Here is a 27,628-nt window from a genome sequence, read left to right as displayed (position 1 = left end):
TTTAATTGTGTGCATATTATGTGTGTCTAAGGTGTTTGTATAATAGGAGTGTTCTGTATGTGGATTGCATTTGGTATGATGGATTTTCTTTAGCAAATTGATGCTAACTAAGAATCGCTGTGGGTAACCGCGGCTCCAGGTATCTGTTCCAGCGTCGCTCCAAGCTGTGGGGGGAAGTGGAGCCCAGGAGCACCAGCGGGAGCTTGTCCTCCTCCTCCACGGGACACCTGCCACAGCAGGACGTGATGACCTTGGGAGGTGGAGGTGGAGGTGGGGCAGCCAATGAGGGCAGACCGGCGGCCATGGGGGCGGAGCTTCTGAGTAAGGATACACATACGCACTCGCTAGGGGAGGAGCCTGTCATCGGGGCGGCTCTGGATCCTGGACGCAGGTCACCTGTAGGAGGAGCCAGGTGAGCAGCAGAATGTTGTCAATATTTAGCAATACATGTGAATCATGTGCTGTGTGTACAGTGAAGTGTATAAAGACATTTAAGAGGAATACAATAACTCAGCAGTTTAGCTTTTCAAATAGCAACCAAAGTAGATTTTCAAACTTTTCTGCCGATCTCCCAATTGGTAATAATCCTGATATTGTAGAATGCTGGCGCAAAGGTTACGGGACTCTTTGGAAACTGGTAGCACTTTTTGTGAATCTAGGATTCAAGACTTTGTAACAACATTCAAAAAATACTATAATGACTTTAATGAATAATAACTTTATAATGAATTTAGTGTTTTGTAAATTGTTAACAACCTTACAGTTTGTCAGGATGTAGCACTTCAAATATTAGCATAGTGTCATTGAAACAGATTGGAGGTCCAGCATGTTAAGAAGCTATACATGTATAAGATTCTAAAATATTTCAGGCTAGAAAATAAAAGCAAGTAGAAAAACTGGCTAAAGAAAGTAAAGCTTTGGCTATATATTCCTTTCGGTTCAGGGAACCCGTAACTTGGGTGACCTCAGTATTTAGCTCATCGACTTGCTAAACAGGCGCGCTAAATTGGACCAGCTACTAGTTGAGTGAATGGACAGCAGGTATGTAGCAGGACTACTGTCTGAATCCAGATGTCCCCATGTAGTTATTAACATTTCTGAGTGATCTAACAAACATAAGGAGTATATTCCAACAACAGGGTTGTCTCTGAAGTATTAACTCGTGTGTCTACCCTACATAGCACTCTTCTTGGAATACCTTGAATCATCCCCCTACCCCACCCCTGCACAGTGCACTTTAACACGAGCATACACATTTATTGTATGACATTCACAACTGCTGTTAAATACACCTGCTCTATCACAGCAAATCACAAAAGCCAAGTCTAAAAAAGCACACCTTAATTTATAACACACATGCTTGGATGAATTATCTTCTACATATGGTGCCAAGTAGGCTATAAATTGATTACATGTAGCCCACACGCACGCAAACACACACGCGTGCGTGCGCGCACGCGCACGCAAACACACACACACACACACACACTGCACAGCATAGTAAAAAACACGCAACAATAATGCACCTTTATTGAAGTGTTTTGAAATGTTTTCCTGAGTAGTCTGCACATCACACCACACCTCACCTCACCTCACCTCACCTCAGCTCACCTGATTGATCCCCGGTTCTCTTTGTGCCTCTCTGTGTTCCTACAGATGTGAGGACAACGACGGAGAGAGTAAATCGTAGGTTTTTAGCTCTGTGGGTAACATTTAGGTCACTTTGTCCTGCTTAGACTTATAACTTCTAAAACATAATAACCAGATAACAGCAAAAAAATGGGAAAGCTAACTAACATTAAGCGCCGTACTGGGCATGAATGCATTAAACTACAACAAACTAAGAACTAAACACTAAAACTCAACAAATATTGTATTAACATGTTCCTTCCCTGACTAAGACTACTAAATTAAATTAACAATTCAACTCTCCTTGTGTCTTGCATGAAAAACAAGTCTCATTCACCAAGCATTGAAATGCTCAGTGATTCCTCATTTACAAAAAAAAACAATTGCATCACTATTTTACTGTCTTCAAATTTGCATTTCCTTTTGCCTTAAAAGAATGAAATATTTTTGTGTATGTGTTATTGATGTTTGTGTATTTGTTAAACAAAAGAAGGTAAGCTTGCGCTTTGGTGTGTTGGAGTTCTGAAAAACAGATGATGTTTTTCCTCTAAGAAACTAATATCGTTATTTTTAAAGTGGGCCTAAGGACTTGTGTAAAAGGAGTTAGCTAAGAGCACAGACTGTCTCGTGCTCGTGGTCTTGCTCTCTCTCTCTCTCTCTCTCTCTCTCTCTCTCTCTCTCTCTCTCTCTCTCTCACACACACACACACACACATACACGCACGCACACACACATACTCCCCGTCATACATCTGCTACAGATTATTATGCACAATTACACTATGCTAACTAAGTCCCCTGCAATCTCACTCGGTTGTAGAAATGCAAATTATGTACTACAAGCACACGGCTAACTGACAGAGAGCGAGAGAGAGAGAGACTGACAGAGAGAGAGAGAGAGACTGAGAAATGTAGAAATGTCAATTTTACTATCCTTTTTTCATGTGCTTCTGTAACTCTGAGCGTTGGAGGACATGGGCCAATTTGAACTACTGCGCCCATCTGTCTGTCTGTGTCTCGTCCTGTATGTTTGTTTGTCTGTCAAACTCCACACCACAACTCCCACTCCACTCCACTGAATGATGTCCAGTTTGGAGGGAGAATTTCCAGTGGTATGATGGTGTGCAGTGCAAAGTTTCACGCTGTTAGGACATAAAATGCCAACGATATCATATTACTGAAAATACACAGCGTGGCCAAAAGATGCAACACCAAATGTGCCCTGGAATAAAAGCTAAAGCTAGTCTAACAGCATATTAGTGTGTGACCCATTGCTTGTTTATACTTTACGAGTAATAATAACTCAATTTTATATAGCACCTTTCATGTGACCCAAGGTCACTGTGGACTCTCCTCCTCTTCTTTCCTCGTCTTCTCTTCCTGTCTCGCACCTTCTCTTCCCTTCCTCTTCCCTATTCCTTATATGCCTTGACACGTAGATGTCCTGTAGATGATGTATAGACGTTTTCTCCTCCATCCTATCCTCTCCTCTTCCTTGCAGGTTATTCAGCAGTCTGGGTGAGCTGCACACCATCTCGCAGCGCAGCTACGGCACCACCTTCACCATCCGCCCCGGCTCGCGCTACCCCGTCTCCCGACGCACCCCCAGCCCTGGCGCCACGCCCGACCGCTCCTCTGACGCCGCCCTCTCCGGCGCCATCCGCTCCTTCGGCAGCAGCGGCGTCATCTCCACGGCGGGCACCGCCGCCGCCGCCACGTCAGGCACGGGCCACCCGCACCACCACCACCACCACCACCACCACCACACCATCCTCAAGTCGTCCAGCCTGAGCCTGCCGCAGGAGTCCAAGGAGGTGCGCTTCGTGATGCGCAGCGCCAGCGCCCGCAGCCGCAGCCCCTCGCCCTCGCCCTCGCCCTGCGCCTCGCCGTGCCCGTCGCCCGTGCTCGGCGGCCCGCTGATGGCGCTGCGGCCCTTCCGCCAGCGCCCGCTGTCGCTGTGGAACAAGTACGACGTGGCCGATTGGCTGGAGAGCGTGGGGCTGGGCGAGCACCGGCCGCGCTTCCTCGAGCACGAGATAGAGGGCGCCCACCTGCCGGCGCTGACTAAAGACGACTTGGCGGAGCTCGGGGTGACGCGGGTGGGCCACCGCATGAACATCGAGAGGGCGCTCAAACAGCTGCTGGATACTTGAGGACCTTACAGACCTGTACCCTTCTCTTTCCTCTTCTATATTCCACTCTCTCCTCCCTTGCTCTCCTCCTCCTCTCTTCCTTCGACAGTCACCATGGAAGACTTGGGGGTGACTTTGGTGGGCCATCGCATGAACATGGAGAGGACGCACAAACAGCTGCTGGATACTTGAGGACTTCCCTCCCCCTCTTCCTCCTCTTCTCTCTTCCCTTGTTTCTCTCCTCGTCTTCTTCCTCCCCTTGCTTCTCTCCTCTTCACCTCTTCTCTCCTCCTCTTGCCTCCATCACAGGGACATCGAGAGGGCGGATGTCTCCTCTTTCTCTCCACCTTTTATTCCTCCTTCCTCCTCTATCTCTCCTTTGTCCCTCTCCTCCTTCTCCTTCTCTGTTTCTTCCTCTCTATCTCATCCTCTGTCTTTATCTTCTACTCTCCCAGAATCTTTACTGGACCTGTACATTATCTAACTCACAAGTTGGATACTTGAGGTGGCCTCTTCTCCTCTTCCTCCTCCTCATCCTCCTCCTCCTCTTCCTCATCCTACTCCGCCTCCTCCTCTTCTTTCTCCTCTTTCTTTTCTCTTCCTCTCACCTTCCTCCTCTCTTTCTCTCTCTCTCCTCTCCTCTCTCTCCTCTTCTACTTTCCTCGTCTTGTCTTCCTGTCTCGCACCTTCTCTTCCCTCCCTCTTCCCTATTCCTTCCCTCCCCTACCTCTCCATCCTGGCCCCTATCCTCCTACCCCCTCTCCTCTTCCTCCTCCTCCTCCTCCTCCTCTTCCTCATCCTACTCCGCCTCCTCCTCTTCTTTCTCCTCTTTCTTTTCTCTTCCTCTCACCTTCCTCCTCTCTTTCTCTCTCTCTCCTCTTCTACTTTCCTCGTCTTGTCTTCCTGTCTCGCTCCTTCTCTTCCCTCCCTCTTCCCTATTCCTTCCCTCCCCTACCTCTCCATCCTGGTTCCTATCCTCCTACCCCCTCTCCTCTTCCTACTCCTACATCCCTCTTCTCTTCCTCCGTCGCTGGGACAGTGTGCTACCTATCTGATTGTGAAAGTATGATCACTGTAAACGTTTGTTGGAATTACACTGGAATCTGGCACTGAATTGTTGCACAATCCACCCACTGCCCGAACCCCAACCCCAACCCCCCACCTCCGACAGTTGACAATCCTTAAAGGCAGAGTATGTAATTCATATTAGTAGTTTATTTCTGAATTTAGTGCTGTCCATTCACAAATGTTATTTTTTTCATGGATATCTACTGCCACTACTATCAATATCCAACTATTCATTTTCACTTGGAAATTAGGGCTGTAACAATATTGTATCGAATCTATCGTGATACAAGAAGGCAGTATCGTGATGCGCCATTTCAAAGTACTGTTACCCTTCAGTCCAAAAAACAACCACATGATATGATGTGATGGTGCTTCCAAACTTCACATCAATTGTATTAGGCTACTTTTTTTTAGCTTTTTTTTTTTTTTTTTTTTTCACATCAGTACGTTTTTACATTGGAAGCCTCTTTAAACCTTTTCTTCCTATGAACAATCATCAAAAAGTCACATTTTTAAAATTGTGGCTTGTTTCGAAACGTAGGTAAAAAAAAATTGTAATGCGAACCGAATAGTGGTTGAGTGTATCGTTACAGCCATAATGGAAATGTACACTTTTCTCACATAAACACAGTAGTTTACAGAATATTTTCCATGTCTGCCATCTTGGCTTACCAGTCATAGACATCCGTGTCTGCAAAAAGTACTGTACTTTGATCCAACCAGTAAATACTTGTTAATTAATTAATTAATACATATTCATGAAAAGATCAACTATGTAAATGGAAAGCATATATTTTCAAAATGAATGACTGAAATTACATATTTTGCCTTTAACATGCATAGAAAATGTAATTTCCACACTGGGTCATTTCACGTGAAATCAGACACTTTGGGACCCGACCGACCCGGATTTCAATCATACTTGGTGTGCCTTTTCAGTAGCAAGGTAGCACCCCAGAACTGCATTGGTTTGAATCTGACACTAATATTAAGGGAGAAACAGACTAGCAAAGGTTCACATGTGAGGGTAGGACACTATACATTCAGCCTTGAATATATCAGTCAGTGTTAGTCACAAAAAGATGCCTGTGGTGTTGTTTGAAAGCTCTTTTCTGGCTCTACATAGTACACAATCACCTTGGAATACAACTACTCTCAGAATATGAATTATGATAAATTGAAAAATTAAAAATTGAATATCTAAAAAACTCATATTTTAAAATGGCCAGTTCCTTGTCCAAACGTAGCCGGCAATGTCATGAGCAGCACCTTAAATGCTGGTGTTCGGTTTGTTATTCATTTCAGAGAGAAGTTGACTCACAAATATGGCATCATACAGACCACTTACTAATAATATGGTAATACCATAGTAGCATCACATGACAAAACAAAAACAAAACAAAAATGGTCAGTGTCCATGGTCCCAGGTTTCAGAAACTAAGGCAGATGTCCATTTATACACACCAAATGATGATATGTGAATGTTTGAACATTCCTTCTCTGTGTACCTGTGCCATCTTCCCTTTACCGTACTTTAAAGAGATAATCAATGGCTACACTCTCATTTTGTACTCTACCAGTGCATTTGTGTCTTTTGTAGATAATGTATAAGTACATCCCGTTGCAGTTACAGGTTCCACTACCAGTAGCCCATCCTGATGATCCATGACAGTCTATCTGGTCTGAAGGGAAAAGTGAAGGATGGAGATGGCCCATGAGGATGCAGGAAGTTCAGTTTCACCTCTCCAGTGCTCGGCATACATTCCTCAGCACATGCTAGCCACCAGTTGCCATCATATACAGCTACAACATACCCTTTGATGCTTGAAAATGTAACACATTCCTTTACTGAGCTCACTCTTTCAACTCTGCCTTCTCTGAATGCTGAAAATGGCCTAACTTCCACTGTGTCCATTGATAAAAAGGAAGAATCTGTGTAGTTTTTGAGTACCTGGAATAGTTCTTGCAGATTCAAACCTTTTCAACAGGTTCTCAGCTTCATGATGGTACATCTCTGTTGTGGCAAACTGGCAATGGATGTTCTTGACATTATCCTTGACAAATTCAAACAGTTCAATAGGACGTTGCAGACTTGCTCGTGCAGCAAGCCATTTAACTGTCCCTCCAACGCCATCACATGGACCTTTGCCATGTGATGTGGCAAAAAAGTGCCACTCTGCAGGTATGTGAAAATCTGCCTCGTGGTGGCACAAATTTGTTGTAATTTTAAGGTTCTTATATTGTGCAGGAAGTCTGCAACGTCCTATTGACAATTAAATTGTAACGCCATACCAACTGTTTGAATTTGTCAAGGATAATGTCAAGAACATCCATTGCCAGTTTGCCACAACAGATATGTACCATCATGAAGCTGAGAACTTGTTGAAAAGGTTTGAATCTGCAAGAACTATTCCAGGTACTCAAAAACTACACAGCTTCTGCCCATTGTCAATGGACACAGTGGAAGTTAGGCCATTTTGAGCATTCAGAGAAGGCAGAGTTGAAAGAGTGAGCTCAGTAAAGGAATGTGTTACATTTTCAAGCATCAAAGGGTATGTTGTAGCTGTATATGATGGCAACTGGTGGCTAGCATGTGCTGAGGAATGTATGCCGAGCACTGGAGAGGTGAAACTGAACTTCCTGCATCCTCATGGGCCATCTCCATCCTTCACTTTTCCCTTCAGACCAGATAGACTGTCATGGATCATCAGGATGTGCTTCTGGTAGTGGAACCTGTAACTGCAACGGGACGTACTTATACATTATCTACAAAAGACACAGCTTGCTGCTTCAATGCACTGGTAGAGTACAAAATGAGAGTGTAGCCATTGATTATCTCTTTAAAGTACGGTAAAGGGAAGATGGCACAGGTACACAGAGAAGGAATGTTCAAACATTCACATATCATCATTTGGTGTGTATAAATGGACATCTGCCTTAGTTTCTGAAACCTGGGACCATGGACACTGACCATTTTTGTTTTGTTTTTGTTTTGTCATGTGATGCTACTATGGTATTACCATATTATTAGTAAGTGGTCTGTATGATGCCATATTTGTGAGTCAACTTCTCTCTGAAATGAATAACAAACCGAACACCAGCATTTAAGGTGCTGCTCATGACATTGCCGGCTACGTTTGGACAAGGAACTGGCCATTTTAAAATATGAGTTTTTTAGATATTCAATTTTTAATTTTTCAATTTATCATAATTCATATTCTGAGAGTTGTTGTATTCCAAGCTGATTGTGTAATATGTAGAGCCAGAAAAGAGCTTTCAAACAACACCACAGGCATCTTTTTGTGACTAACACTGACTGATATATTCAAGGCTGAATGTATAGTGTCCTACCCTCACATGTGAACCTTTCCTAGTCTGTTTCTCCCTTAATATTAGTGTCAGATTCAAACCAATACAGTTCTGGGGTGCTACCTTGCTACTGAAAAGGCACACCAAGTATGATTGAAATCCGGGTCGGTCGGGTCCCAAAGTGTCTGATTTCACGTGAAATGACCCCACTCTCCTCCCGCACCACTCCCACACACAACACCCAACAACTAAAAATATCATTTGGGCCATCAGTTTGTATTTGCACACTGTTTAAATGTACTGTAGATAGATTTTCTAAAGTAACATTGCCCCATAAACTTCTCCCTTCCCTTCAGCCATGCAAAAAAGCACACCGACACCAAACACCACAGTAGAGTATATGAAGCAACCACAACCAATAGGCCCAAGCTGAAACAACTACCATGAGTTCACCTTACTTCCCCCCATCCTTTTCCCCTATATCATACAGTACAATCAGCATAGCTACTATAGTTTTGTTTCAAACCTCAGAATTGTATGGGACTGGTTGCATTGCATCACCTTCTTCCCTTACCAGATGCCCCCCAACAGTCCAGCTCTGCCGCTTGGCTTGGAAAACAAGAGACTGGGGCGGTGGCAAGTGGTCTGGACCAGTAGGGGGCGCCCGAGAGGTTGACATCAAGTCATTAGCAGAGGTGGAAAAATACGGGTTCAGACAGTAAAAAACCCTGACACATTTTTGCTCCAGCCAATTCAGTGAAAATGTTGACCCCTAATGACCACAGCCTTAAGCCAGGTTGATGAGCTAATCAGTCAAATCACCTGTGCTGAGAGAACAGACAGAAGGAACATCAAAGCAGGGGTGCATTTCTCGAAACCAAAGTTGCTTACTACATTAGCTACGTTGTTGTGTTCAATGCATTTTCCCATTGGCAACTACTACCGAAGTTGCTAACAAGCTAACAACTTCCCTTTTGAAAAATGCACCCCAGGACTTTTACTCTGTCCGTCCAGTTTTCCCACCTCTGGTTATTTGGGGGGAAAAAAGATGTATGTGTTACGATCAAACGATCAAATTCCACCAGTGAAGGAGATTGCCTTTTTGCAGAGCTTTGCGTCTCTCGATGTTTTTAAAAAGCAACCTTTGAACAGAATCTGCCTCCGTTTAGATTTAATAGAATTTCAAAAACAAAAAAAAGTATTTTCAGCTAACTTTTATATGTATGAATTTAAAAAAGAGAATAAACACACACAGGTTATATATTTAAGAGGAAACGAATTGTATTGCGTATGAATGCTGAAACTTTATGAAGTTTAAACTTCACAACTTAATCTTCTATTGTGTCTTTAAAACAGTAAGTTTGTGGTAGAGTTAATTTGGTCGGATATTCAGCTATTTTATCTTATGAAGCAAAAGCCCGTTATTATCCCCTGTTATTGCTTTCATCTGTGCTTTTATGACCAATATGATGTTCCCAATATATTTATTATTTCATTTACTCTTTACAAAGTCATTTACAAATGTTTAAAAGGAAGGCATTTGAGATATTCAGTAAATGTGGCAGATGTCTGTAAATAACCTATGTATTGATTTTTAAATTATTTTCTTTGAGCATTTTTTTGGTAACACTTTAGAACTGGGTTCACGTTAGCCACTTGTACACATGTCTAATGGTTATCTGTATAAGTGACTTTTAAGACGCGTGTTAAGGTCCTAATAGGTTCTTATTACAATTTTATCAATAATGAAGTACTTCTTGGCCGTAAACAAGAAATTGGAAATACACGCTTAACAAGTGATTGATATTGCTTGAAGTATGACTTATAAGTTACTTATACAGACAGTATGTATGTATACGTGGCTAACATGAGTACCTTAAAATAAAGTGCTACCACTTTGTCTTTACTTTGGATCATTCTTTTCGACTCAATCAGAAGCAATGATAAATGTATTGTAAGTGTATTTCCATGCTGGTTGCTATGGTTACTCAGAGGGCTGAATTAATGATGATGACGATGATGATGATCATGATGTATACTTACTTCTGTGAATGACTTACAAAGATCAGGTGCTATGTTACAAAGCCATCTGCACACACACACATTACACTACAAGCACACACACACACTCGCATGTGCACACACACAAACAAGCACACACACACAAACACACACACACACACACACACACACACACACACACACACAAACACACACACACACACACACACACACACTCACACACTGCACATGCACACAAAGAACAAATGCACTCGATACACTAACACATTCAAGAACAATACACACATGTACTCTCACACACAGTACAGAGTACATGCACAAACACACACACACCTGACGACTAGTCAGTAATGTGCATCACTAGACAAGTGCTTAATCCCATGTCCATGTAGTATGAAGAAGTGCATGTTACCACAAACCACACGTGCTAAACACAAGGATAGAGGAATGGCGGACATAGATTTGATCTCTCATCTTTACGTATGTGTACAAGTACCTCACATAAACAAACAGGCTTGCACGTGCACACGGAAGACACACACACACACACACACACACACACACACACACACACACACACACACACACACACACACACACACACACACACACACACACACACACAGAGGTGTTTGCACAGGCTGACAATCTTTTCCTTAAAGCATGTACAGTATGTGTCTCTTCAGGAAAAGTGACAATGGACAGTCTCCACCACACATAGGACACCTGTGCTCACACTCACACACGCACGCACGCACACGCACACACACACACACACACACACACACACACACACACACACACACACACACACACACACACACACACACACACACACACACACACACACACACACACACACAATCATCAATAGGACTCCTTAAAAATAAAGGATTGGTCCTTTACAGTAGGCTATTTATTTGTTGGACTGAAGATCAAATTGTTGGCAAAAACGAGGAGAGAGAGTGAGAGAAAAGAAACGTACCAAAAAATATAACAAGATGGTGTCAATGGTCAAATGTGTTATGTTTCGAGAAAACTTCTCTTTTCTTCGATTCTCAGGCTGTACTGTGTTGAGTGAAGTGGAGCGGATATAGTGCACTTGCGCCTACTTGTGGACAGACTGAGAAAGTTCCATTTCATTTTTTTTTGTACAGAAGGGAGGATACGGCCTTTAAGGTCCAGCCAAATGGAGCTTGGAATACTGTATCGGACCTTTGTCGGAGTTCAGTGGACAATTGTATTATTTGTTATTAACCAATTGTGTTAGTACACTAATTTTGTGGACAATACACGGAACAAAACAAAATACAGGGTTTTATCAGAGTATGGACTGTCGAGTTGGAAAATGATTACTGTTTAAACATTTTTAACCCTCGGAACAATAGAGTTGCTTAATTCTGGTTCTGCTACGTCCTCCTTATCTATTCACTAGATATTTGAACTGCCCACATACTAGAAACAAACAAGTAAACAACAAATAAAAAGAACTCAAACAAAAGAGTGCGTCACACACATGGGTGCACAAAAGATTGCAATGCATTCATAAAGCTTTGTAATGCCTGATTAAGAATACGGACTCACCAGATGAAATAAACAAACACACACACACACACAAACAGAAGGTTAATCAAATTGTCTCAACCAACAAGCACTGTATTGCTTCTCTCCAGGCTTCCAACGTCAGTGATCGTGTAGCTTATTACGATATGGCTTACATCAGTGGATTTCAACCTTTTTTTTAACCAAGGCACACCTTTTGTCATTGAAAAAAATCTCAGGGCACACCACCAATTGCACTGTTGACCGAAATGAAATAATGTTGCCTACTGTATATCAGTGATTAATTTAGAGGTGCACCGAAATTAAAATTTGTGTCCGAAACCGAATAATAATTAATCACTGGGCCGAAAATCGAAACCGATTATTACAATTCAGTTAAAAGTTGCCAAAAGTTATGTTTTTCACTATTCTTAAATATTGCGTAGCCCCTTAATGCACGCCATACCTCCTGTGGCACGCTGTAATAGACATTGAAAGTTAACTACTATAGCACAACACTACTATGACAGTGCACAGGGCCTTTAGTAATACATTACGACTTGGTCATTGCCATTCTGGTAACAGCTAATTTATAATGCCGTGTCTTAAGGGGTTAAATCTACGGCTTACAGTAAATGTTTAGACATGTTTTTGAAAGAAAATAAATGTGTATTTGATGTCTTCAAATGTTAGAGTAGAACTGAAATTAGTTTAATTAATGCCCATTTTCAATTCATTTTCTATTCGATCTCCGATTCGGCCACTCAATCGGCTTTCGGCCGAAAACCGAAACTGTCTTTTTTTGCGTTTTCGGCCAAATATTTTCTGCGCCCGTATTTTCGGTGCCTCTCTAGTGATTATCATTCAGGGGTATGAGTACCACGAGGGGTGCATGAGCACACTGCTAGGGATACTTGGAAATATGTAATAACACCAACTATTGCATGTAATAGTCACATTGAGATTAAGGAAGAGGCACAGAGCATGCGAAAGAGGGTAACCATGGCATACTCATTGTAGACAAAAAGTGTATGGGTGCGAGGGACAAAAAAGATTGGGGAACACTATTCTCTTGCAGTAGGTACACCAAACACTGAAGTATTTGAATAAGTACCACTGAAAGCATGCTACCATCACACACACGCACACACAGACGCGCGCGTGTGCGCTACCCACGCACTGCCCCCTGGATCCTGGCATAGCATCAGTGGTTGTCCCCTGCTCATTACATGTGTGACTAGTTGAAGGCAGGTTGCAATTTTGTTGTGGGCAGTGTGTTATCACAGTGACAAATGGGAAAGCCAGATAACTGTGTTACATGTTTGAGAAAAAAACAGGTATTTTGAAGGATTTCATGGGTCTTAAATAATCCTTGTCTTGGTGCTCTTTGGTTTTAGCATTCCAACAGAGATGGGCAAACAGAATTCATTCGTTGCAATCCAGCGCCACATCCAAATGCCCTGGTATTATATACTATAGTACTATAAAGCCTGATAAACCAGACTACCCGTAGACAAAACATTTTGCCGTCCAGCGGGTGGCGCTGGTTCACCAGGCTACTGGTTTTACCTTCTAATTCAATCAGGTTATTGCCTGGTTGAATGATGACCTGATTGAATTGGGTTGGAGATGAGGACATCTAAATCAGTCAAACCAATTCCAGCAGTGTTCCTTGAAGTAACAGTCCACCCTTTTTTAATTTTCACATATTTGCAGTATTTCATAGCATTATTCATGAATATGCATATCATTTTCGTCTCTGTTTTTCCATTGCCTAGTTTAACAGTATAGCTAAATTAAGCGTAGAAATGCAAGTCTATGGGGGCAAACAAAACATCATCAAATGTAGCCTACTTATAAAGTACTTTAAAATTAATGTAAAATTCATCTGTGTGCAAAACAGCTATTTAATCCTGTCCTGTGATCATTTGTGGCTTGATGCTAATGCCTCCATTCACATAAAGTGATTATGCTAAGCTATGCTAATAATTCTGATCCAATAAATCTAAGTACTGAAAAAACTGAAAAGAAAATGATTTGCACATTCACAAATAATGCTTGGAAATACTGCAAATATGTGAAAATCAAAAAAGGGTGGACTGTTCCTTTAAGTTTAGGTGACAGTGCGGCTTGAATAAACCAGTCACAAGAGAAAATTCATTCAAGGTTTTGTTTTTAAAATGAAGGACTCACACGGATACACACAATTTAGATATTTAACCTCCACTTATATTCCTGGATTTAAATTAGCTTTGAAGAAGCTTTAAAGATGGGGTGCCTACTGTTTTTTTTACTTACAGTGGCCAAAATCTCACTCCGGGGCGCCGCCAGAAACTTTGGGCCCCATAAAAGGTTCAAATTTTGGACCCCTGTAAGGGCCCCTGTCAGTGCTGTCAGCGCTTGGGCCCTTGTAATCTGTAACACCTTTCCCCCCTTAGCGGCACCCATGACCTCACTGTATTCTGTGTTAGGCTTCTATGAACAGGCCTATTATAGAACACTCTGTTCCTTATACAGGAATCACTGCTAATGAATTGTCTTTCTCAGTAAGACAATTACAATACCCAGCACATTTTGCCATGCTATTTCAGCACTTCTAGATGGTATGCGGTCCCAGAGTACTCTCTAAGTCTTGAATGAACACAACATTTGTTTACAGTGTACAAGTTGGGCTACTGTACTAAGCTTGGAAATGACCCACCCGTGAATCACTCAGACACGTGTTTCAACATTCAGAGGTGGAGTGCACAGGTCTTATCAGATCACCATAACCTCTCTTTTTCCTCGGCCCGAGGGGAGTGATGTGGTCGGGTGTAGTGAGTGACCGAGTCTGTTGTTGTTAATGACTGACATGTCTGTGTGTGTGTTTGTGTGTGTGTGGTCGCATGCAGTTTTCTTGCCGCACAGCCAGGCCAGAGTCCAAATTACCGTTGTTCAAAGCCAGTAGTGTTTTGACAGTGTCCTTTTCTGACTGGAATAACCTGTTCATAACGTGTCCGGCTGGTGCACTGGGAATCCCGTCCACCTTGTAGACTACAGCCCCGGTAAGACACTCTGCTCTAACTGCTCTGACTTTAAGTCTCAGTCTAAGTCACCCTCCGTCACCGTCTGATTACATCAAAATGCAACTTTTAATCATACCTAACCATGTGGCATTGATATATTACAATATCTGGTGTATGTGTCTGTGTGACCTGTTGGGCCCTAAGATATTTAGAGCAAATTGATGCCTCATATTAAAAAAACTCAAAGACAGAGAGAGAGAGAGAGAGAGAGAGAGAGAGAGAGAGAGAGTGTGTCTTTGTCAGAAAGAGAGATAGAGGGAGAGTTGACATTTATTGTCAGCTGTCACATGCAGCTGACTGTGACAACAAAAGAAGAGCCACCGGGCCGGGATGTCTGCGATGTCGGAGGGAGAGGAGTGTGCCGTGTCCAGTTTTCCGGAGCTGATCCGCCGCAAGCGGGATGGCGGAAGGCTTTCCAAGCAGGACATCAGGACCTTCGTGCACGGCGTCAGCTCTGGCAACATCCAGGAGGGCCAGCTAGGTGTGTGGGTGCGCTCGCACACTATCTCATAACAGAATTCATAACAGATTTATTTAAAAAGAAATACTGTATATGCATTTTTAAAGGTTTTAAAAATGAAATTAATTATTAAGAAAACAGAAGGTAAACTTCAAAATGTTAAGTTTGATGGCAATGACCAAGTCATCACTACGGCTTTGTAAAGCCATAGTATGGTACTATGGTAGAGAAGTGTGCTGCAGTAATACTGTAAAACAATATAGTTTTGATTCTGCAGTGATTTTTTTTCATTAGAAGGTTCTTAAGGATATTTACAAATTTCCTAGGTTACTCCAAGAGCCATGATGTTGATGATTAACTATTAGTGCAAGATTTGAATCATCCCTGCAACTTGTACAGTATTGTGCAGGTGCACTATTGATGGCAATGAAATAGTTGATTCAAGAACTAGAGAGTATAGGACTAGTTTTGGCCTCTGAAAGTGCAATGTTGAGGCTGGTGGTGATGAACTACTTTCTCTTATTGTCACTAGATACTCTCTTGGAAGTTGTTTACACATATATGGATCTTTTTGAGAGCGCATTGGTTTTGGCCTTCCGTTTACACATAAACAGGGTTTTAAAATCTGCATACACGGCTTTAACGCATTGTAACGCACCTGTTACAATGGAGTTTTTATTTTTATCCACATGTTGCATGTACACCTAAACATGTGAAAAAATATCCAAATAAAAAAATATCTGGATACGTCTAAACGGCACCATATTGTCTCACTTCACTCTGTTAGTGTCACTCTCATGTGGTACATTTTTATGTTGTTATTGTTAAATCAACACTGCCACATTCATGTGCTATCTTATGTACCGCAGGTGCGATGTTGATGGCCATTTGGCAGAAGGGGATGGCGGCGGACGAGACCGTGGCGTTGACCCAGGAGATGATGCTTTCGGGCGAGGTGCTGCAGTGGCCTGCGGACTGGGCCGGCCTGGTGGTGGACAAACACTCCACGGGGGGCGTCGGTGACAAGGTCAGCCTGCCCTTGGCCCCTGCTCTGGCTGCCTGTGGATGCAAGGTGAGAGGCCAGAGACAAGAGGCCGGCGCGATGGGTTGGCCACACAATGTTACAGAGAATAAAAGTTGTGTTCTAGTGCAATAGCATGGTACAGTAAGTGCACTACTGTGCAAAAAATCAATGTAATGCAATGCAATGCAATGTTATGCAGTGGGTCTCAACTTTTTTTGAACAAATGCCCCCTTGACCTCATCATAAGAATCCCAATGCACTCTTTACCTCATGAAAAGCCTGCCTACACCCCCCTTAGAACTAAAAAATAAAATAGACTAATGCATCTCAATTGCAACCAACCCGAGGTCATTTCTCGATCCTGCCTCTCTCTCTCACTCTGTCTTGTCTGAATAATAATGGCATAAAAGCGAGTTGGGTTGGATACACTTGTTGCAGGGGACAAGAAAGATGTTGTGTTTTTGTGGAAGGTCATGGTACAATTAAAAAACTAATATGCACAACCAATGCAATGCAATGAAATACAATGCAAACCCCCGGGCCCCAGATCTATATGGACCTGACCAGAGGCCCTGACCTGAGGGTTTGGGCAGAAATGTCAGATTTTTTGTTGCAGGGAAAAGGTTATGGGCAAAGGGCCAGAGGAACCTTGCCTGCTAAACAGGCTTGTCACGGGGTGGGGTCACAGTCAAATAACCCAGCGTGGAATAAACCCCAATTAATCAGTCCCAATGGAATTTTCGTGTATATATTTTTAATGCGGTACAATAAACATATATGCTGCTGTTTTCTATGGATGTGATTGTGAAAAAGCTGCATTAATAAATGATCCTGGTGGTAACTGTGGTGATGACCCCTGCAGGTGCCGATGATCAGTGGGCGTGGCCTAGCGCACACCGGAGGAACTCTCGACAAACTGGAGTCCATCCCGGGGTTCTCAGTTAGCCAATCAGTAGAGAAGGTAACAGCGTACATACACGCATACACGAGCACACACACATACACGCACACGCACACGCACAAATAACTACTTCAGAGAGAGAGAGAGAGAGAGAGAGAGAGAGAGAGAGAGAGAGAGAAGCAACAGGTGTTATCTTCTCCTTGGTAGCAGACTCATTTCAGAGTGACCTGGTTCGGCAAACATGCAAATAGCAGTTACAACCTCGTTAAAGCTACAGGAAACAATTGTTCACCCTGTTACACATTACAAATACTCAAACATTTAAGAGAAAGCTTCAAATTTAAATTAAGTTAAAAAAAAAACTTTTGTTTCATCAGGACCTCTGTACACTGTTACTTTCAGGATTGGTTGTGCTTGACCTCTTGCCCAGGTTCAACCTTACACTTGGGTCAGACTAGCTTTGTTTATTTAGCTCGCCAATCAACTGCAAATACGGCACTGAATTCACTGCACAGCACTCCTTGTACAGTACACATGGGTTGATATGGTACCAGACACATAGAATACAATAAAACACAATAAGAAATAATACAATACAATACAATACAAGACAACTGCCTTTTGTGTGAATGACTTATATCACTATTTGATGTTTTTGCCTGCAGAATAAAAAAAATAAAAAAAATAAAAACATGTCACATATTCTCACATGCTGCTCATAATCGTTCAATATGCTCTCTCATTCTTTTGCCATTCTGGTTGGCCAAGGGTAAATGGGTTGGTATGCCGATCCAGAAAAGAGGCAACCCTAAACCTCATAAAAACCCAAAGTAATTTTATGAGTGCTAATCTAAAACAGAGTAGGATACTCTAGTCTTATCTTTTCTAATCTCATTCTATCTCATCTAATCTTTGTTATCTTCAGATTCACGAGATCTTGGTAAATGTCGGCTGTTGCATTGTAGGACAGACAGAGACTCTGGTACCGGCTGATCGAGTTATGTACGCCTTGAGAGACGCCACATCCACTGTGGACAGTCTGCCACTCATCACAGGTAATGCCCACCTCCCCTGGATGGATACAGGTAACCAACCAGGGGTGAATTTCTCAAAACCAAAGTTGCTTACTACATTAGCTACTGTGTTGTTTTCAATGCATTTTCCCATTGGCAACTACCGAAGTTGCTAACAGGCTAACAACTTCTCTTTTGAGAAACTCACCCCTGTATGGTTAGCAGGTACACCCCAAAACACACCTGGACCAATCAGAAAGGATCTGTATTTTGTATTTTGTATTTTGTATTTTGATCTGTGTTGTATCAAATCCACAACTGAATCTGATTTTATCTCTCAATTTTTGATCGGTGTTTTTCAGTATTAATTTAAAATTGATTACATATTTGTTGTGGTATGAGTAAATCTGGGCATGAGATACCACCATAAAGCGGTCCGTGTACTTTATTGTTCATTCATTATTTTATTTTGGAATGAAATGTGAAATTCAAAAAAGGGTGCAACTTCTTGTTTTGATTAAAGCAATACAAGCAGAAATGGCTGTATTTTGTTTTCTGCATGTGTTACTTCATACCATAATAGCATTATAAAAAATGACAAAAGTTTTGATCGTTTTTCAATTTGTGATATTTGGCTATTCGTTTATTGAATTTCATTTGACTGACCCCTCCCCCTCTGTTTACCCGGAAGGAAAGTTTGCCGTCTGAAACGCATCAGAAAAGGTCTAGCTACCAAACGACACACAGAACAGTAGCTGGAGCCAGAGACACAACAGAAAAATAATAGAATGATGAAAAACATTTTTGTGATGTACAGGCTAGTAGGCCTATGCGCAGCACGCGTGATGGTAGGCCTGTATTGGAGCGTGCGTCCGCCTTATAAAATAGAGGTGAAGTTTCCTTTATGTTATGGACTCAACTTTATAGCCTAAATAAAGGCTAAAGTCTCTGGAATCAATAACCTATTATACCCTTTCACATGTAGTAATATGCATTAGGGAGCAAACGGTCTAAAGCAGTGTTCTCACGCAAACTGTTGAGTATTCTGGCAAGTGTAATGAGCTGAAGCGCGTGCTCTCCATACCAAGTTTTACGCATGTTGAATACACATTTCACTTTGGTGTATTTGGAACATTAGTGATATTGTTGGAAAGCAATATGTCCGGGTATACACCTAAAGGCTGGAGATGAACTGGGAAACTGATGCTGATCGTAAGAACTGTCAATGTTCTCAATGACAGTTGGTCTACCCCTTCCCATCGAAGATATCTCTCCTGGTCGCACAGCTGCACTTCTGTTGGATTAGAACGCTATAGTAGGCTATATGGCCAAATACAATCAAGTCTTAAGACCAGGCCTAAGCACATGAAATGTCGTTGCGAAGGTTAAATTGGTTGATAAGTTTAAGTCAAAATATAGACAGTAAATCATTCTTCCCCCTCTGGGACGCCCTACTCAATGGCGGTGGGGCGTATGCACATGCTTGTGGCGCTTGCTTGATATGGATAGCCTACGCAACCATCTCATGACACAAATTCCTCGCACAGTCATCACAGATCGACCACATCTTTGAAGTGTAGCAACGTTCTGAATATTGCATCAACAATGCCTGCAAAGTCCGTTTGCCTCCAAAGAAACCATGTAATGAAGGCTCAACCAGCCTTCCAGGATTTACTCTCAGGTCACCCGAATTCTGAATAAACAGAAGACGCAATTCAGAAGGACCTTTTTCTTTATTGCTTTTCTCTCTTTTCTAAGATTCAGCGTTTCATTTTCAGTACCTACAAAATATCAAAATATGGCGCTTGGTTCCATTTCACAAGTGATATTCAAGCGTAAATCATCATAAACAAGTCCTTATTCCTTTCTCGTGTGATATCCGAAATAGAATAATGAATGAACAAAAATATACACGGACCTAAAACGCTGTACTTTTGAGAGAGAATTGCACAGTACAAAACATATAAATGGATATGTGCCTGTATTCCAAATTATTCCATTCTCCAACATTGTGGGAGCAGTTTGGAGCACGCCCTATAAAATCATTAAAGCAAGGTTGGGCTGCAACTGCATGGCTATAAATCCATAACCATGTTGAAATTTAAAAGGTGCCCAAAGTTGTGTGTGACCTCACCAATGGCTTTTGGATGAATGGTCAGAAGTTTCTGTAAACACACTCCTCCTGTGTGTGTGTGTGTGTGTGTGTGTGTGTGTGTGTGTGTGTGTGTGTGTGTGTGTGTGTGTGTGTGTGTGTGTGTGTGTGTGTGTGTGTGTGTGTGTGTGTGTGTGTTGTTAGGGTCAATCTTATCTAAGAAGGGGGCAGAAGGTCTAAATGCATTAGTGTTGGATGTGAAGTTTGGCAAAGCAGCTCTCTACAAGGACCTGAACAGTGCCCGTGAACTTGCACAATCTATGGTGCGTGTTTGTTTTTATTTATGTCTACATATGATTTCTGTGATTAAATTGAGTTATTTTCTTGTCCCCTGTGCATTTCCTTTCATTTACACCATTTGTAAGTCTGTATTGTGTTTAGAATCCTTTATTTACTTAATTTAACTCACTTTGACTTCAAGATATAACCTTGTCAAATTCCGCAAGTCACATATCAAATCTTGTTATTACATAATTTCATTAGCTATTTGAGCTTACTGACAAAAAAAAATGTTTAAGGTCATCTGTCTATCTGTGCAGGTAACCGTTGGCAACAGCATGGGCATGCGCACGGGGGCGGTACTTAGCCGTATGGACGCTCCCATTGGTCGCCTGGTGGGAAACACGCTGGAGGTGTGTGAGTCGCTGGAATGTTTAAAGGGACGTGGACCTGATGACCTGAGGGAGTTGGTCACGTCTCTGGGTAAGGGGTCAGAAACAGTAAACACAGACGTCGCAGACACAGACACACGGACACACACACGGTCACAGACAAACACACACACACACACACACACACACACACACACACACACACACACACAGACACACAGACACACACACACACACACACACACACACACACACACACACACACACACACACACACACACACACACACACACACACACACACACACACACACACACACACGTACGTGAGCGAGAGTGTGTGTGTGTGTCCGTGTCTGGAGTGCTTAAAGGGACGTAGACCTGATGACCTGACAGACCTATAGTCACATCTTTGGATGAGGGTCAGCATTAGCAAATACACACAAACACCCACCCACCCACACGCATGTGTGCGCACGCACACACACACACACACACACACACACACACACACACACACACACACACACACACACACACACACACACACACACACACACACACACACACACACACACACAGTATGACCTGATGACCATCGGGCCAGTCAGCGATAGCAAACACAGTCCATCACTCCCTTACTCCCTTACTCCCTTACTCCCTCACCCGTCCCTCCCTTCTCTCTCTCTCTCTCTCTCTCTCTCTCTCTCTCTCTCTCTCTCTCTCTCTCTCTCTCTCTCTCTCTCTCTCTCTCTCTCTCTCTGACACATACACACTGCAAAATGACTGGTTATGGGTCAACAACAGCAAACACACTGTATTTAACAGGCTGATACACAGACACATAAACAAACACACACGCATACACACAATTTACATTATTGCAAAAGGAGACCAGGCAGACAGGACGATCTGACTGAGATCTGTAAAGGACACTTGACTTACCACAGGAAGTGTTTTATGATCCTTTCTACATTTTTGGGGAGGGTGTTCAACTCCTGATTGAATAAAAACGGTATTAAGGTGCGAGTAACTGGATCAGTACATATTTGTTATAGAAAAGTCACACTCTCCGATTCTTGTCGGCTATTCATTTAGTAGGATGGCATGACACACAGCCAAATATTTCAGCCTGATTCATCTTTGGCCAAAACGTCTGTGTGATTAATTATAAGAATCTGAGTCCAAAGTGCAGAATTTCCATAGAAGATGACCTCATCTACAATTCCAAAGCATGTGTTGTTTTTGCAATGACTTGAATAAGTAGACATACTGTATTATGCATGATGTACATGGGTTAGACAATGCCACTGAAACACCTGTCATTTTAGTGTGGGAGGTTTCATGGCTAAATTGGACCAGCCTGATGGCCAAACGTCATTAATTGAGCGTTGTATACAGTAAGAGCAGAGTGTGAAGGTTGAATTTGCAGCCTAAGAAAACAATTTTGCTCAAATATTGAAATGCACACAATGATATGAGCGACGTATCAGAGTTCAAAAAAGGAGAAATTCTTGACGCGTGTGTTGCTGCACCTTTGACCAAGACAGCAAGTCTTTGTAATGTATCAAGAGCCACAATATCCAAAGTAATGTCTGCATACCACCAAGAAGGATGAACCACATCCGACAGGATTAACTGTGGATGCAAGAGGAAGCTGTCTGAAAGGGATGTTTCGGTGACCAGCCACATATTTTGATATTTTGTGGAGCTCCCGATGGACCGTTCTGGTGGAAACAGGAGAGTTGAGAGGTGCACATTTTACTCTACCGTGATTTGGACAGCTGTGGTTTCGTGTTTTTTGGATACATTCCGGGTTAGCACCAAAAAGTCTCTTTCAGACAGCTTCCTCTTGCCTCCACAATTAATCCTGTTGGATGTGGTTCATCCTTCTTGTAAATCTGTAGTTATTTGCCCTGACAAATATGGCATTACAGTATACAGGTATGTCTTTTTCTCGATGACATGATCTACAATCATGAATTGTGCAATAGTCTAGCTATTCTCCCTAACAGAAGGTGAATATGTTGTTGCCCTGGGTGCATCCCAATATGTGTCCTTGCCTCCTCCACTTGTGCTTGTCTCCTCGTCCCGCCTCCTGGCCCCTCCTCCGTGGAGAAAACGATAAAGTTTCCCAGCTGTCAGCCTCGCCACAACAACTTTTGAGGGACTGTTTTTCATTCACCATCCCAATTGCAAATGAGAAAAAGACTTTACAATTGAGCTTTTGCAAGATATTGAAATATAATGCTGTTGTCAGTGATGTCATCATGACGAGAAGCAAGTGGAGGAGGCAAGTGGAGGAGGCAAGGTCACATATTGGGATGCACCCCCTGTGTGTCGCCGTGCAGGCGGCTACCTGTTATGGATGAGCGGTCGCGTTGCCTCATTGGCTCGCGGCCAGGAAGCGCTGGCAGGGGTCCTTGGCAATGGGGCGGCCCTTCAGAAGTTCCAGGCCATGCTGCAGGCCCAGGGGGTGTCCGCGGATATCGCCCGATCGCTCTGCTGCTCTACAACGCGGCCTGCTGACTACTTCCTCCATCTCAAGCCTGCACAGCACAAGGCAGAGCTGACGGTGCAGAGCGATGGTAAATGCAAGCTCACTACACACACACATATGTAGTACACACACGCGCGCACACACACACACACACACACACACACACACACACACACACACACACACACACACACACACACACACACACACACACACACACACAGGGGGCGTCACGCTGCTGCTATCACTGTCACTGCTGTCACTGCTGCTGGGGACAGCTGTGTGTGTGAGCTAGTGGAAGAGAAGAGAAGGGAAGGGGTGTAATTTTATCTCACCAGAAGCATCAGGTTAAATACAGCATCCAGTTAATGACTCTGGTCCGTTGATCTATTGCCCTTGCTTTGAACGTTCCTGTACAGCACAATGCACAGCCAGTTCCTGTCATTCACAAAGTGTGTGTGTGTGTGTGTGTGTGTGTGTGTGTGTGTGTGTGTGTGTGTGTGTGTGTGTGTGTGTGTGTGTGTGTGTGTGTGTGTGTGTGTGTGTGTGTGTGTGTGTGTGTGTGTGTGTGTGTGCGCGCATTGCATGTGGCATTGCATGCTGGCGGGGTGGGGGGGCAGTGTCAATTGTGTGTGTGTAAGGTAGAGAGAGAGAGAGAGAGAGAGAGAGAGAGAGAGAGAGAGAGAGAGAGAGAGAGAGAGAGAGATGCTCATTGTACTGTGTTTGCATTACAATTTCAGTTTTACACAACCCTTCCAGTGACTTCATTGGCTTCAGCAAACTATTGCAATAAATTAAGGTTAACATTATATGACAAGATGCGAGATGTGTACACATTTTCAACCACACTTTCAGCAACCATGGTTGACATTGACGGTTATGGTGAAATAACATGGCACGGACCATGTACATGTTTTAGGTACATATTAAAAATGATATAATGTGATAGATGAAATTACATTGCATTTAGTTGACGCTTTTATCCAAAGCAACTTAGCTATTTTTAGTACAGGGTATATTGGTTACAGTCCCTGGAACAGTGTGGGGTAAGGCGCCTTTATCAAGGGCTCCTCAGCCATGGAGTGAGTTAGGGAGTGAAAGGGTGGGATTTGAACCTGCAACCCTCTGGTCTAAAGCCCATCTTCATAACTATTAAGCCACGGCTGGGATAGCTGGGTAGATCTGATAGATCTGTAATAATTATTCTACCAACTGAGTGGCTGAGGTTCACATTGTTGGTAATGGTAAAATCATGATGAGTAGTATGTAAATGTTTTTGTTCCAACTGCTGAAGTGGATTGACATACATGTAATATAACATAATGGGACTTATTTCTCTACCATCTGACAGGGGAGTATAAAAGTAACCATCTAACACATGTGACTTCACTGAGCGTAACTTACATTAAAGGGGCACCTAACCCAACACTGCTACAGGGACAGTAACCACAACCTGTTCTGATGACTGTAAGTCGCTTTGGATAAATGTCTCATTAAGTGTAATGTAAAGTAAATAAAACATCATGTAGGCTACTAGTATTGTACTTCCGCCACAAATGTACTGATAATTACGTCTGTCGCCAGGTACTGTGGTAGACATCGATGGTATGGTGCTGGCACAGGTGCTGCATAAGCTGGGGGCGGGTCGGACGAAGGCTGGGGAGCCAATCAACCACAGCGTGGGGGCAGAGCTGCTCGTGACACTTGGGCAGCAGGTTAAAAAAGGCAAGTGATGATGAGTTTGTAGCTATGATGTTTCGTATTGGAAATCAAGTGAAATCATGCAGGAAATTACATCTAAGAAATGCTACATTTTCTGGGGGACGACCCCCAGACCCCCGGCACCATGAGGTGTCCCGTATTTTTTTCATTGACAGTTGGCAACCCTAGTGGAGGTCCATTGGAGCTGATTGTACATAGGGCCCAGAATTTACTGCTATGTCGCCCCTGTGTAGCCTACTGTAAAGAAAAAAAACATTGTAAAAAGAGCTAGCATTACATTAAGTGTTAGCATTTCAAAGTGCAGTGCAATGCATTGACCAACTCGACCATTAGAGGAACAGTTAACTGCCAAAATACCCCAGAATAGTTCACTTTGGTATGCAAGCATGAAAATTGGTGCACATGTTCATTAGAATGCACTCTTTCAGCACATGGCGTCACACAAATTTCCAAGATGGACACCATTTTTTCAAGATGACCACCCTCTCCACTTGTAAATAAGACCAAGAATAGTTCACTTAATGATGCAATTTGGCTGAAATGTTCATAAGGCTATGCTTCCATCATTAAGTGAACTGTTATTGGCCTTATTTACAAGTGGAGAGGGTGACCATCTTGAAAAATGGCGGCCATCTTTGAATTTTGCGTGACCAACGCCCTGTGCTGAAAGAGTGCATTCTAATGAACATGTGTGACAATTTTCAATGCTTGCATACCAAAGTGAACTTCAAATTACAGTACAGTATAGTGATTTCTAAATGGACCACCATGGCTGTAGGCCGCCTGTACTGAATATGAGTGAAAAGTTGCACTGCTGTGCTTTGACCAAAGGCGGTTGTGCTTTTCAGGAGATGCCTGGCTGCGGGTCCACTATGATTCGCCGACATTGGACTCACAGCAACACTCTGACCTGCAGGCGTCCCTGCTAATTGGCTCGGCTGACAGTTACCATGCCGACCCACGGGTGGCCGAATTCATTCTTCCTCAGTGACAGAGACAGTGACTCAGTGTGTGTTTTTAACTGGTGCCTCTACCTCTCTTTTTTGAAATGGAGAACCACGTGGATGGGTGGACTGTGTAATTCCCGATTTATGATATTTTGATGCTTGTTTTGAAAAAAGAGAGGAAAATAAATTAAAAAATAAAACTTTTTTTTACCATTCAGAGCTATCCTTGGTTTAAGGTACACTGTCTGTTCCCATTCAATACACACCAGTGGAACCAGTAGAGAGTTGCCATAGTAACACACAGAGAGATATTGTGTAGACGAATTTGCCTTGACATTATCTCCACCGGTGGAATGGTCTTGGAATGGAACATTTCCACAGGGGCTGTGGTAGTGGCACAAAACCTTCGGCCCCCTGGCAGAAAGATGAAGATGCAGAGGAACTAATCTTTCAGAACAACAATTTCCCTAAGCACACACCTAAATATACAAAATAATTGCTTCACCAAAATAACATTGAGGTTTTGGAATGGCCCAGACAGAGTTCAGACCTGTATCCCATCGAACATCAGTTGGGTGATCTGAGGACTGTGCACAGGAGATGCACTCGCAATCTATCTGATATGGGCTTTTGCAAAGAGTGGTGAATGAATATTGCCATATTAACGCATGCCAGGCTGAACACCAAATGTGCGGCAACAAAGTATTAGTTTAAGGGTGTGTATATTATGCAACCATGTTAATTGAAGTTTTTTATTTTCTTAAATTCTTAAATACTTAAATTTCTTAAATAAAGCTTTAAAGGGGTATGCCACTATTTTGGTGCTTAATACAGTTAAAATCGTTGGGTGGGGTTTATAAAGGTGGTAAAGTGTCTTATTTTTCATGTAAGCCGTTGTCTTGCTTTAAGACAAGTTAAAATTGGGAGCATGTCGCTAAGCTAGTGAAAGTCAATGCATTCGTGTAGCATGCTACACGGATCCATTGACTTTCACTAGCTTAGCGACATATCCCTTTAAAGTTTGTTTCTTAATTGAATCGTAAAGGTTAATAGTTTCGATTGAAGGTGGAAAAAGCCAGGAATTTATTTCTCTTGCTGTCATTTTTTTTTAAATCACAAAAACCTGTCATTTGAAGTGGGGTGTGTGGACTTTTGAGAGCCACTGTATCAATTAATTCAATTCAAAGGGTCAATTTTGTGTTACAACCCTCCAGATAAGAAGCACGTCTCTATTCTACACCAATAGTTACAGCAGCACATAAGCTATAAGAAAGGAAACATATGACCCTGAACATCACAGATGACATCAAACTCACACCTTATCTAGAACCAGGAGAGAAAAGACCGAGGCATAGGCCAACAAAAGTTAAATACTGTAGGCCCACAGTGTATTGTGTCACAGATCTGTCTGAGGTGATTCATTGGTTTTATATATGGGGAATTCCTGGTTAATAATGAGGGGGGTGGGGGGTCTCATGAAAGTGTATCTCTCTTCAAAGAAAACAATGCAAGCAGGAGAAAGGCATTTTCTTT

At 42.7% G+C, this 27,628-nt stretch overlaps 2 protein-coding genes across 6 annotated transcripts in view; both read left to right on the top strand.

Moving 5' to 3' along the window:
- Positions 1 to 5,684, top strand: part of shank3b (SH3 and multiple ankyrin repeat domains 3b) — a 94,995-nt gene extending 89,311 nt beyond the window's left edge. For all 3 annotated transcript variants that reach the window (XM_063217357.1, XM_063217358.1, XM_063217356.1), the window contains exons 26-27: positions 140 to 412; positions 3,130 to 5,684. In XM_063217357.1, coding sequence (XP_063073427.1) covers positions 140 to 412; positions 3,130 to 3,781 — 925 coding nt within the window. In that variant the 3' untranslated portion in view covers positions 3,782 to 5,684. The remainder of the gene's footprint in view (positions 1 to 139; positions 413 to 3,129) is intronic.
- Positions 5,685 to 14,436: 8,752 nt separating this feature from the next.
- On the top strand, positions 14,437 to 26,339 carry tymp (thymidine phosphorylase). 3 transcript variants are annotated; one of them, XM_063217986.1, is made up of 10 exons: positions 14,437 to 14,745; positions 15,060 to 15,247; positions 16,096 to 16,298; positions 17,113 to 17,211; positions 18,077 to 18,206; positions 20,461 to 20,579; positions 20,856 to 21,018; positions 23,278 to 23,514; positions 25,011 to 25,151; positions 25,997 to 26,339. In XM_063217986.1, exons 2-10 carry the CDS (start codon positions 15,097 to 15,099, stop codon positions 26,137 to 26,139), a joined length of 1,386 nt encoding a protein of 461 aa, XP_063074056.1. In that variant the 5' UTR covers positions 14,437 to 14,745; positions 15,060 to 15,096; the 3' UTR covers positions 26,140 to 26,339. The 3 variants fall into 3 exon arrangements, with proteins under 3 accessions (XP_063074056.1, XP_063074057.1, XP_063074058.1); XM_063217987.1 differs by having other exon boundaries at positions 15,047 to 15,247; XM_063217988.1 differs by lacking the exon at positions 15,060 to 15,247 and having other exon boundaries at positions 14,440 to 14,745.
- Positions 26,340 to 27,628: the final 1,289 nt, after the last annotated feature.

The sequence above is a fragment of the Engraulis encrasicolus genome, chromosome 15, assembly GCF_034702125.1.
Source record: "Engraulis encrasicolus isolate BLACKSEA-1 chromosome 15, IST_EnEncr_1.0, whole genome shotgun sequence".
NCBI classification, from domain to species: domain Eukaryota; kingdom Metazoa; phylum Chordata; class Actinopteri; order Clupeiformes; family Engraulidae; genus Engraulis; species Engraulis encrasicolus.
Note: the sequence above shows the minus strand (reverse complement) of the source record. Positions and strands in the feature narration are given on the sequence as shown.

Coding starts and splice junctions, on each gene's coding strand:
- tymp (XM_063217986.1), top strand. CDS start 15,097: ATGTCTGCGATGTCGGAGGGAGAGGAGTGTGCCGTGTCCAGTTTTCCG. Junction 18,207..20,460: donor CAGTCTGCCACTCATCACAG/GTAATGCCCACC, acceptor GTGTGTTGTTAG/GGTCAATCTTATCTAAGAAG. Junction 20,580..20,855: donor GTGAACTTGCACAATCTATG/GTGCGTGTTTGT, acceptor CTATCTGTGCAG/GTAACCGTTGGCAACAGCAT.